The sequence below is a fragment of the Balearica regulorum genome, chromosome 21 (genome assembly GCF_011004875.1).
Source record: "Balearica regulorum gibbericeps isolate bBalReg1 chromosome 21, bBalReg1.pri, whole genome shotgun sequence".
Classification (NCBI taxonomy): domain Eukaryota; kingdom Metazoa; phylum Chordata; class Aves; order Gruiformes; family Gruidae; genus Balearica; species Balearica regulorum.
This window is the reverse complement of record NC_046204.1, coordinates 8,141,055-8,153,115: the sequence shown is the minus strand read 5'-3', so window position 1 is coordinate 8,153,115 and position 12,061 is coordinate 8,141,055. Positions and strand designations below refer to the sequence as shown.

The 12,061-nt window shown below is 45.2% G+C and overlaps 1 protein-coding gene across 16 annotated transcripts in view; it reads left to right on the top strand.

Annotated features, from left to right (window-relative positions):
- EIF4G3 (eukaryotic translation initiation factor 4 gamma 3) overlaps nt 1-12,061 on the top strand; it is a 140,894-nt gene that overhangs the window by 101,205 nt on the left and 27,628 nt on the right. For 10 of the 16 annotated variants that reach the window (XM_075773372.1, XM_075773368.1, XM_075773362.1 and 7 more), the window contains 5 exons: nt 2,406-2,494; nt 4,378-4,627; nt 7,216-7,373; nt 8,533-8,658; nt 9,800-9,910. In XM_075773372.1, coding sequence (XP_075629487.1) covers nt 2,406-2,494; nt 4,378-4,627; nt 7,216-7,373; nt 8,533-8,658; nt 9,800-9,910 — 734 coding nt within the window. The remainder of the gene's footprint in view (nt 1-2,405; nt 2,495-4,377; nt 4,628-7,215; nt 7,374-8,532; nt 8,659-9,799; nt 9,911-12,061) is intronic. The other 6 variants (XM_075773376.1, XM_075773373.1, XM_075773371.1 and 3 more) reach the window with 1 other exon arrangement.

Genomic DNA, 12,061 nt, shown 5'->3' with positions numbered 1-12,061 from the left:
TGCTGGGGTGGGTGTCTCCTGCAGAAAGATGTTCCGTGGAAGAACGTGATGTAGCTGGAGAAATGGATCTGCTGAGCAGTGACGTTATCGCCAGTAACGATGCCCAGGATAGTCGGGAAAGAAGGATTTAATTGGGTTGAGCTTTGCAATGGAATTGTGCTTGTCTTATAATTCAGATTGTAAAAGAAAAGGGGAATAGCTTAAAAATGTAGAAAGAATTAAAAGAGCAGAAGTAATAAAGTAAGCCATATTTAGCAAGAACACAAACATGGGATGTGGCCTCTAATGCAGATCAGTATTTTCACTCCTGTTATCTTTATTTTTGTAAGCAGCAATAAGCCAAGAGCTCAGCAGTGCGCTGGCTCTGCTCGTGTCCCTTCTCCAGTGGACAGAAATTACCACCTAACACATTAAAGTGGGCTGAAAACAAGCTCTGGAAATGTGTGAACGCAGGCAAAAATGAATCTGCATTTGAGAACGAATTTGATTATTGGTGTGTACGCAAAATGCATCATTTCGGGGGGAACAGGAAAATCAAAAGACCAGAAGGATCCGGAGATAAGAGCCAAACTGGACACGTTACGTTTCGGTTTCCCTATGGCTCGTGGAGAGCTGAAACTCAGTTTTTGGATGGCACCAGCGCTCTTGGCCTGGGTGGGTTTTGGGTTTGGGAGGGTTGGCACCTAAACTCGCTTTAATTTTCTAAGCATACATTAGCATAAATTCTCCTATTGAGTCAGTTCCTGTAGCAGAAATGAGAACTCAACAGAAAAAGAAAAAAAAAAATCTGATGTCTGCTATTTTAAGAGGGGAAAAATTGAGCGAAGTCTCTGGAGATCTTGCCGGCGTACCCCGTCAGCTCCGAAATACGGTTGGGTGTTAGAACTGCAAAACTACGGGGCTGAGCGAAGGCTGCTGCCGTGTCTTGGGATTAAAGGCAAGCGTCCGGCCAAGCGTCCTGATGCAGGGAACGCCCAAAGCACAAATAAAACAAGGCAAAAGCCGCGAGACTCGTTCGGGAGGCTCGGCAGGACCGCATCCTTTATAGAGCTTTCTTTTGCCAAAAAAAGGTGAAAAAAAAATGCATTATCGAGAAGCAATAATGCTCACGTCCTGAGGAAGGAGGTGCCTCAAACCTTTGCCAATCCCAAATCCATGACCCGGAGTTTATTTCTGTGTGTTTAAAAATAAAACGTTATTTTACACCGTGGAGGTTTCCGTAGCATAGTTTGAGCATGAGCAGAGTGAAATTCTGTCAGATGAAAAAACTTTGGGGTTAATTGATGAAATTACTTGGCTGTGGCAGTGTTTAGGTCATTACTGTGTGGACGTGACCCTCTCCTTGAAGAAATCCCCCCAAAATGTGGAAGTGGCAGCACCAAACAAGGTGTCATCGTGTCATGGCAGTGGAGCTCGATGTCCAGCCGTAAAACAGTGGGTTGACTTTTGAAAACCACTAAATCTTAGCAGATTTCCTTGGTGGAGGGAACTGTGAATGACCAGATGATGTTTGAATATTTGAATTAGAATTTTTTTTTATTTTCTTATATTAACCTTTGCTTTTGGAGCATTTAGTATGAAGATAAAAACTTTTATCAGCAACGATGGCTCCTGTTTGCAGTAAACTTCAATCACAAAATCAATTCTGTTTATGCTCGGTGTTAAATATGCAGATGTGCCTTGTGTCGGAATTTAAGCTGGTAGCACTTGCAAGAAATTACGAGCGTATTGGCTTAATGGTTTTGTGTCCTCTTAATATAATGTGTGGTTTCTTTTACACTTTGAGGGGGAAAAAAGCGAGTAGAGGAAGTCACTGGTGATGTTAGAAATATAAATGGTGTTTTCTGTGAATCGGTTGGCCAGGGAAATTAATGGATGGTGGGGTTGTTAACCTGCTTTTAAATGGAAATATAAACCCAGCTCAGGAGAGCAAGATTGAAGGCGTTGTCCTTTTGGATGAGATACTGGAATTTTTGGCCTGTTCATGGTTACAGTCCAGATGATGGCTAATTCTTATAGTATTTCTTGAGCAAAAGATGTTGAGAACAACCTTCGCTCCTCGCCAATACTTGATCTTTCAAAAAAAATTCCATTTCTGAAGGGGGTTTTTTGCCCTGCATGATCCTTAACCTGTTGGTAATAAACTCCTTGCTATCACAAGTATCATTTTGAGCTTGAATGAGCAACTTGTAAAACAATTACTGTGTCTTAATGTCTCACACTAACGATTTTGTTATTACCGCATGGAAACAAAACGGGGTTATATCAAACTGAATCCTCCGCGAGGCTGCCACGGCTTCATTTTCCTGTACGTAAAGCCAGCGTGCGAGAGGGAAAGGCATCACCCACAGCCAAATTCGCTCCGTATAATTTAGTGTAGTAATAGATGTATGCTTATATTTCAGCCCAAACAGCTGTAACTGCACCAAAGACGTGGAAGAAACCAAAAGACCGGACCCAAGCCACTGAGGAGGTGACAGAGGCAGAAACAGAGGTAAGAGGGAACCACAGTCTGGCTTTATCCAAATTTAATGATGCTGTTGCTCTCTTTACACTGTATTTGAGATGTGTCGTTTCCTCGTTGTCTCGCAAGGATCCGGGGCAGCCTTTTTTGGGGGAGAATTGTGGTATTCCCCAGCATTTTAGTCTGTTCCCTGTTGAAGCTCTTCAGTTTGCTTCCTTCTTGCCTAATTTAATGACTCCCAACAGTCAGGAGCGTGTAACTGCTGTCCTTCCAGTGATGTGTGAGATAAAAGTGGGTTTGAATCCCTTAGCGCTGCCCTGTGTGAGTCCCAGGCCACTGTGGTGACATTTGGTGGGTGGTTCTGCTGCACAGTGATGTCACTGTGATGGCACGGCCGAAGGTTAGTTCCCCCTGATGACCACCTGGGAAAGGAAAACATTGAAGTCTTCAGGCAAAACCACCTTGACAGCAATTAGATGAGTAACGAAGATCTCCTTTGCTGCCGTTCCGGTAGGGATATTGCAGGAGGGACCTCTTTGTTTAATATCCTGGGTAAAATTGGGGTTAGAATGGATCACAGAGGGGTTAAGAGAGTAAAAATGTAAAAATCCCAACTGCTCTGTGCATACAGAAAAACCTCTGTCGGCCAGATGTGACGCAGAGAAGCATTGCTGCTTCACTCCAAATTTTTCTTCAGTTATTATTCATCTGCCGTTTCCTCCGCAACTTTCCCTCACCACAAACATCGTTGAACCTTTCCGCTCTAAAAGCACGTCATTGCAGAGTAAATCTTGAGTCTAGTGGACAGTTCTTTATCCTTCGTAGAAGGAAATGTTTGCGGTTTCTCCACCGAAGCAGCAGATAAGCCCTGTTGACATGTTATGAATGGTATAGAACTGCTCTCCCCGCTGTTTATGGAGGAATAGATGTTTAAAATGCTCACGTGCAAGGTAGCACGCTGCGGCAGCTGCTCTGTGCGCAACGGAAAAGCTAAGGTTTGGGTAATCCAAGGAAATGAAAAGAATCCCTATGCTCGTTTTTAAGCCAGCGAGCAAAGGATGTTGCTGGGCTGCACGAGCAAGTTTATACTCCGTACGCTTTCTTTGTCATTTATTGGAGTCTGGTCTCCTGGACCACTTGGCGTTTTCACCAGTGCTAATTTTCCAGAGTATTCCCTTGATAAAATCTGTAAAAAGCATTTTAGGGTGCGGTGCCCTCAGGTAGGGAGGCGGGAGGATGGAGAGCCTCTTCCGGAGCATCCTCGGTTTAAGTCTTTCCTTTAATGCTTAGACGTGGTGGGGTTTCTCCCAGGAGAAGCACGTTCCTGACGCCTTCCCTGTCTGAATCCAGACTAAGGCTGTGTCCTTGGAGAGCTCTGCAGTCAGCAGCCAGGGATATTATTTGTGTGTTTTCCTGAAAGTGAGATGCTGAAGTTGTGGCTGTATGTCACCTTACCTCCTTTATTGGGATCTGCTGCAATTAGCAGCAGGAAAAGTACATTTAAAGGAAGGATCCCCCCAAATGAGCACCATGTCCCTTTTAAAGTAGTCGGAGAGCTGTGGGAGAGGGGAGAAGCGAGGTTGTCTTTCCCGGCTGGGACTGCTCGTGGCTGTCGTGTGTAGGGCTTAATAGTTCCTTCCATCCCATCCCAGTAGCTCCTGGGGATTTCACGGGCAGCGCTCAGTCTGTCCAGTTGCACTGTTAATTATCGGTGAGTTATCTCTGGTAACGAAGCAATATATCATGCGGTTGTTCTGTGTGTTGTTCCAGATCTCCGTGTTGCTGTTTAAGATGCATATGTATTCCTGTTACATGCAAAAATGCTGTATGAATAAATGAAAAGCCGTTTTGCATGCTTTGAATTTTGGCAGGGTGTTTTTAACGTAACCTCTGTGTTTCCATCTGTGCTTCAGCCTAAAGTAGAAGAGGAACTTTCAGGTGATAAAGTACTTGAATCTGAACAGGAGAAAATGAGCCATGGGTTTCAACTGGAGAGGGACCCCTCTGAGCTTAAAAAAGCAAAACCTGTGGAAGAAAATGGAGAGCAGGAGGCAGAACCTGTCCGGAATGGCGCCGAGAGCGTTTCAGAGGGGGAAGGCACCGATGCAAACTCAGGCTTCACAGAGAGCTCCAGTGAAGGGCCAGTGTACCAGTATAAACCAGGTAAATCCTGTTTCAGACTCCTGCATGTGCTCGCTTGGGTTTGTGTCTCCCTCCTTTAAGGGCTCCTAACGCCCCGTGCATCCTCCCCGTGGAAGGAAGGATGTTCCGGTGGGGCTGGAAGGGGGTACAGCCTTCCACGGTGTCCAGCTCTGCTGGGATCCACTCACCAAGAGGCTCAGCGAGACCTTCTGGGGGAGCATGAGAGGAAAATGTTTTTTTTCTCTTGGTGGTGGTAATGAAGAGAAGAGAAAATCCCCGATTCCTGGAATTTATTGCACGTGTGGATGTTGGCTGCCACAGAGTGGAAATGGCAGCAAATTGGTTCCCGTGTGATTGACAGCTGAGAACGATCCAAGAAATTCCATCTAAGCAGACATAGCTCTTAAATAAGCGACTTGAGAGTTGTGATTGGGTCCTAAATGTGAGTGCATGTGTTCATATAGATACAATTTCCTGGCTAAACAGTTGTGTAGATCTTCAGATTCCTAGAAGAGTAAGGAAAAGAAACAGTAGGTGATTTTCAATCCAGGCTCTGCTCTTGAACTGTGAGCAGTTCTTCTGATAAAATAATTCAAGTTTGGGCTCCCAGGATATGGCCCTTTCATTGCTGTTTAGCACTGGATATAGTCTACCTACGGGTCTTTTTGGTATTTATTAAGATATTTAATTTGTCGACCTGAACGTCTATTAACTCACCTCATGATGAGAGACCTGGAGACTGACTGACTTCTTGGTTGCTACCAATCTTTAAGCCATTTCTTATTCAGGTGAAGCTCCCTTAAAATAAATTAGTCGCTTTCTTAAGAGCTCAGAAATTCAAGAGTACGAAACAGAATAAGGAAGGACAAGGCATCGGGAAGGAGCATCACCATTAAGTGCATACACTGTGGTTGTTATTTCAGTGCTTTGTTCTGACAAAGACCCAAGTTGTTTTTCTTTTATTAATTTGGTAATATCGGATCGTTAGGAGAAAACGTAGAGGCTTCTTGATAGTTTATCACACACTTATGCTGGCTTACCGGTTCATTAGTTAGGCACTTCTTGAAGTTAATCCGTAATTCGTCAGCTGTCTCTCCAAAACACTCGACACAGCACGATCCTAGTTTGGGTCCAGCCGTCCTTTCGCTTCAGCTGGAGGGCTTGGGTCGAGCCTGGGGAAAGCAACGCGCACCAGACTTGTCTGCCGCAAAGCAGACCCGGCCGCTTGGTGCAATAATCCTCGATTTCAGCTTTGCTCTTTCTAAAAAGGGGGATTTTTGCCTTCTGGTTGACCATAGGAGGAATTGTGTGTTATATCCCAGTCTCTCCCCTTGCTGGGGACCCAAAACCCTGCTTGTGACACTAGCCAGCTGCTTTTCACATTAAAACAGCTTGTTTTAACTTTCCAGGAGAAGGAAACTGTACATATAAACTGTTTCTTGTTGCTGTCGGTGCTTTTCCATGATAAATGGAGGGTGGTGTGGCACGGCGGATAGGCAGCTGGCTGGAAATTCTGGCTGGGATAGCCAGCCAAACCATTTTCTGCAGTCCTTCATCTCGAAGCTCTGTAGAAACAAAACTGCACAAAGTTAAACTGCTAAAAATTGTAATTTTGTGTATTTTCATTCCCAGTGATTAAAACTCATCACTTGAAATAAGTTTCTGTTGACGGCCTCTGCAGGGATGAGGATGGTGAGAACCCAGAGACCAAAAACTGCTAAAAATAAATCATAGAAAACCTTAACAGTGAACCTGATCGGCTGGATAAATGCAAAGTAATGCTGTTTGGCATCTGTGAAATACAAAGGCAGCATCTTGTACAGATGTTTTCCTCCAGATAAAAACGTGCCGCCCGCTTAGGGCCTGTCTAGTCACCCTGGCTGCTGAGCAAGTCCAGGTTTTTCTTCTCTAACTTCAAACAAACTGTGTGGCCAGCAAAGAAAATCCTGTCTCTAGGCTACCAGACACTGATTTTCCTTGCGCTGCAATGGCTGTAGGTTTATATTTTGATTTGCATCGGGCGAGGTCCTCTGCACCGCAGTTCTGCCCAAAAAAACCCTCTGAAAAAATGGTTGAAAAGTTGTAATTCTAAGAGTGTGGCCTATGGTTGTGCATTTTCTTTTGGTTCCCACCGTTGTCTCCAGCGTGGGCTGTTAAAGACTCAGTGTTTTCGCGTTTTCAAATGATCTTTTTGTTCTGTGCGGTGCTCCTCTCTCCTCAGCTCTGCATTTATTGCTCCATGTTACACAAAACCAGCCACTTTAACTTTTGCATTTTCACCCAGAAACCGGGAATTGTCCCTGTTTTGTCATATTGCACCCGAGAGCGAGAGTCAGAATTAAAATCAGATAACGTGGGTTAAAACTGGAATTAGCGGTTAGTTCAGTCTGTGGCTGCTGCTGGAGTTGGCTATATGTTCCCCATCGCTTCTGTTCCTTTAATGTGATGTGTATTCCTCTCCTTGCTGCCTTCAAAATTAAAATAAAGTTAAATTAAAATTTCCCAAGCAGCTGTAGCAATCTCTTCCCTTTGAATTTACCCAAAATGCATCTCAGAGAACGGAGGTTTTTTGGTTACCTATGAATCTCAGGCACCTTGTCTCCTTATAGAGCAGTGGAAGCCCCTGGACCCCGAGGGGAAGAAGCAGTACGACCGGGAGTTCTTACTGGATTTCCAGTTCATGCCTGTCTGTATCCAAAAGCCGGAGGGGCTGCCTCCCATAAGCGATGTGGTTCTCGACAAGGTGAGAGGAGAGCCGATAAAACAGGTACGTGCAATTTTTTTTTTTAATAGAAATAAAGATTGCTAACGCATGCTTTATTCCTTGATCATTTCCATGCAGAATTTTCTCAGGAAGGGGAAATATTTGGCGGCTGTCACATCACAAAATTCTCCAAATAGAGGCGTTGGTGCCTAATGAACATGCGCAGATTATTTAACAACTGAAGTGTTTTTAATGGTCTCTGTCTGGATTAAGTTCTACTGGGTAGCTATTGAAATTTAAAAAGATAAAGCCATAAGGATAAAGGCAAAGCAAGACTGAACGGAGATGCAGTATCTTTTATTAGCTCAACTCCACGGTCAGAAAGCATAGGCATGCTTTTGGGCAAACTCTTTTCTTTTGGTCTGAAACAGTTGTGTCATTGTTAGAGCTGATCTAATAAAAGATCTTCTAAACCTTGGCTCTCAAGAAGTGGTGTGATTTCTATCCAGCCTTATTACAGGTGTGATTTTCTCTGCTGTATGTCTGCGCTTATTGAAATACTTGTGATTTCTGAAGTGCTGACACCAAGACCTTATTCTCAGCTCGGTTAGAACTATGTAGTTCATTGATTTTGATGTAAGCACTACAGATTCACTCTCAAGGTTCAAGCACCAATCAGGATGTAGGCGATTCTCATGTGCAGAAGCATTTCCACTCTGAATTTCATACCCAGACAAATTATAAAACGCAGCTTTGTTCCCAAAACGATTTCATCCACCTACTAGTTTTCCGTGATTGCTTCTCACTGCTCTCTCTGCTTTGGCTTCCTTTGCTCGGTCAGCCATCTGTCTCGTTAACACAAAAGAGATTTCTTTGAGGGAAGGTGGCAGTTTTGTGATCCTGAACCAAGACTATCACATTCATTTTGCAGAAGATGGGCCCGTGTCGCTGTAATTTTATCCTCTGTAGGTCATGCTCAGCTTTGAAACGGTTCTGAACTCCACCTATTTCCTCAATAGTCACCTGCTGAAGACTGATGTAAATTAAATGTCTGTTTTTAGTGTAGGTGTAGATGCATAAAACTTGCACGGCTTGTTAAAAGCGTTTATTTGGATGTTAAATGTGACTATTATGGTTTGTCTGTAGACTTGGATGAATTTTGGCCGCTGCAGCACCCACTCAGCAGCTCCCGTTTGTTTGTTTGTTTTGTTCCACGATGCAGGTCAATCAGCCGAAATTGCCACTGAGAACTCTGGACCCTCGGATACTGCCTCGAGGACCAGACTTCACACCAGCCTTTGCTGATTTTGGGAGGCAAACCTCCGGGGGAAGAAACGTATCTGGAAGTGTGAGTTTACCCCAACTTGCTAATTTAAAAACTGGCCTTAACACCGATGAAGTCCATCCTCACGCTTTTGGGCCTCTTCAGATGCTCCGGTGGTTCTGGTTTTGTCAGGATGAATGCAAGGGTGATGTTTTCTTGGCTGGCAAAATTTTAGGCAAATGAGAAAAATGTTGCGGATGTTTTTTTAACTGGTACGTATCGGTTTTAAATGGATTTGATCTTCTTCCCCATTTCCCCGCGCGAGAGGTGTGGAAACATGTTTCCACCCTGAGGAGCTGGCAGTTGCACGTGTGTGAATGCACGTTTCTCGTACAACAGCCCGGTGTCAGTGTGTGTCATTGCAGGAGTCTGATTCATAAAACATGCCAATAGAGCAAATAGATTACTTTTTTTTTTTTAGTAAAATCTATATACACAGCGCCTGTGTACGTTCTTGCTTTCTCTATACTTCCACATGTTGCTTTGCTTCAGTCACTTCATTCCTCATTTTTTCTGCCTTTTCCTCTGCTTTCCTTTCACCTATTCTTCTTTTTCCCTGTGTCTGACTTTGCCCAAACTCTGAAATCCCTCTCTGAATTCTTCCTTCTTGCCTTTGCCATCCCTTGTTCTTGGGGTACGGGTGCTCCCCAGCACGGTGCTGCCCAGTCAGCCGCAGCTGGAGGATGGAGGCTGCCTCCATTCAGTGCAGTCATTGATTTTTTTTTTTTTAATCTGTCTATTAAGATACATCCAATATATTCATCTACATATATCTAATGACGTAGCCATCATTTATCTTCCAAAACTGCTGGTTTCCGAAGAGTTTGCCGAATAACCGCGACTTCCAGGCGTGCAGGTTTCCAGGAGGCTCGGAGTCAAACCCAGCCATTTTTTGTCGATGTAGTGTGTCTGGTTTGAGAGCGGTCTCGTGGCCGCCGCCTCGGTTCTGGGGTTCGCGTCCATGTCTTGGAGTAGCCTCGGTGTCGCGGTTTCTCTCGGAGCGCCACCCGGTTCCGAAACCTCGCTGCTGTTTGAGGTCGACATCGCTTCCTATATTTCGGACTTGCAGGTTGTACTCCGGCGCCTTCTCATCTTCCGTGCGCTGAATGTCCCCGAGCCTCTCGGCATCTTGGTAACGCCCCTGTCGCTCTTTCTCTTTCTGCAGGCCTGCAAAGTGCAGAGCAACCCTGGATTGCCCTCCCTGGCTCGGTGCGGTTCCCCAGCATGCCCTCTCTTGGTCTCGCCTCACCCACCATTGAGGAACCTGCCGATAGGGGTAAGCCAAATCCCCCCTTTTCCTCCCCAATCTTTGCACCTTTTTGTAGAGTTGTCTTTTTTTTTTTTTTTTTTTTTTCCCCCCCTAATGCCCACCGTTGATAAAGAACGACCGGTAGAAAACTTTACAAAAAGGTGCAACAGTGTTTAAAAGCAATTAGAAAAAAAAAAAAAAAAAAAGAAACAAGACTTGCATTGTACCCCTCTAGGCAGTCTTCAGTGGTGGGTGGGACATCACCAGCTGAGGGCATGCTGGGACGTTGGCCTGAGCGGGATCCGCGAGGGGTCTGCACTTTGCAGACCTGTGGAAAGGGGGAGAAAAGGTAAGTCCCGCTTACCCCGTTCATTTGGAGCATTCAGCACATAACATACATCTTACATTTGCGCCTTTACAGAGTAGAGCCTTTCTTTGCGTTTTTTTTCTCGAGGAGGGTCGGAAGGTAACGTTATTTAACAAGCCCTGCTGTCCTGTGACGTCGGTGGTTATAGGATGTGAGGGTTTTCAGCCCCGAGCAAAATCAAACGTTATCTTCTCGTAAAGCATGGCAAAAATCTGCGTGTACGCTGTCTGTCCGCTCGGTCATTCCACCTCTACACAGGCCATGCCCATAAACCATTAAACCCCGCTGCCTCTTCCTTACCCTCAAAATAATGTTGAGCAGCTCAGTGCTAACCAGCTTTCGGCACGTTGAGAATCTTTTGTTTTGCTTTCTTGGCTTTTGTCTTTATTTATTTCCTTCTTTTCGCTTAAACGTGTTGTATGATCGTTGTTAGAACTAACGAATGTCGCGTCAAATGACAGAAGGGGTGTAATTGTACGGGAACAAAATACAGCTGAAAAACCACTTTTTGATATAGACAAGAAGTTAGATGAGCGCAGCGGGTAACGGGATCCAAACGCAGGGAAATAGGGTTGGAGAGGACCGGTCCGTCCCTGCGCGCTGAGGTGGGATGCGTCTGCTCTTATCCTTCCTGAGAGGCGATGGAAACTCGAGTCGCCTCGATTCTTGTGCTTCCCTGGAAGGCAGAATCACTTCTCACGTCTAACCTCAAATTTGTCGTCTGCGTTTGAAGCCTGTTGTAGAGGGAGAAGCAGTTCTTTAATGTCTTGGATGTTTTTTAAAACGTTTCGGTGACTTGTGCGCTAGGAGCAGAAGCAGGCCGGGAGGGAGGGAGAGCACCAAGTCATATGGTGTTGCTGTGAGTTTTTGGCTCCTCCGCAGGAGGCTCGTCCGGTTTCTTTCTGCTTCCCTTTTTTCCCCCCCCTCTTCATCCAGAAGTCAGGTAATTCAGATTAACGTAGTAACATCTGGTAAGCACTTCTCCGTGCCTTTGGTGGAAAGTATTATTTCAGCGCAAGCAGTAGTGCTGTAATCGCAGGTGCTACAGAACATTATTATTTACTTGGCCTGGGTTACAAAAAGGGGACCAGGCATGAGCTCAAGTGCCTCTTTAACTTCCCGCTTTGTAAATTTGGAACCAAAAATCCCCAGCTTTTCTCTGTTAAAAATTTGATCTGTAGGTTATTTTATTACACATTCAAAGGAGGCTTCTGTTCACTGCTTTTAAAACCTAATCGACCAGTTCGAAACAAGTTTATTCAGATATTTAAAAAAATACAACCTTAAGGAAGGCTTTTGTTCCATTAATGCACTTCAAGGTCTGGTCTCGAAGCAGTCAGATTTGCGGCCGCTGTGACACGTAACGTGCTGATATTCAGGAGATGCGAAGAGTGGTCCTTGCATCCGTCAGTTTTGCAAGGGAAATAGTCATCACCTCCTTCTGGAGCCTTAGTTAGCTCTAAAAGCCAACGCTTCGGCTTTGTGAGGACCCGTTCCTGAGGAATCGCCGTGCCTCTGCGGTTCTGTCCTCGCCCGTTACAGCCTGGCTGCGGTTGGAAGGTCCTTCAGACCGGAGCTGCCTCTGCGCTAGGGAGCCAGGGCAGCCGCAGGTTACTTCTCATCAGCTTTGCCCGGGTTTTTGGGAGAAATGAGCCCAAACATGGTGATTTTCAGGGCACACGGCCAGTCTGGCTCTGGTTACCAAGCTTTCCGCGTGCGATGGGGTCTAGTGCGCATGGCTGAAACCGGTCAGTTTTCTGTTGCGTTATTGTCTGGTTTTTCAGCTGGAGGGAAGTTTCTTCTTTCCACGG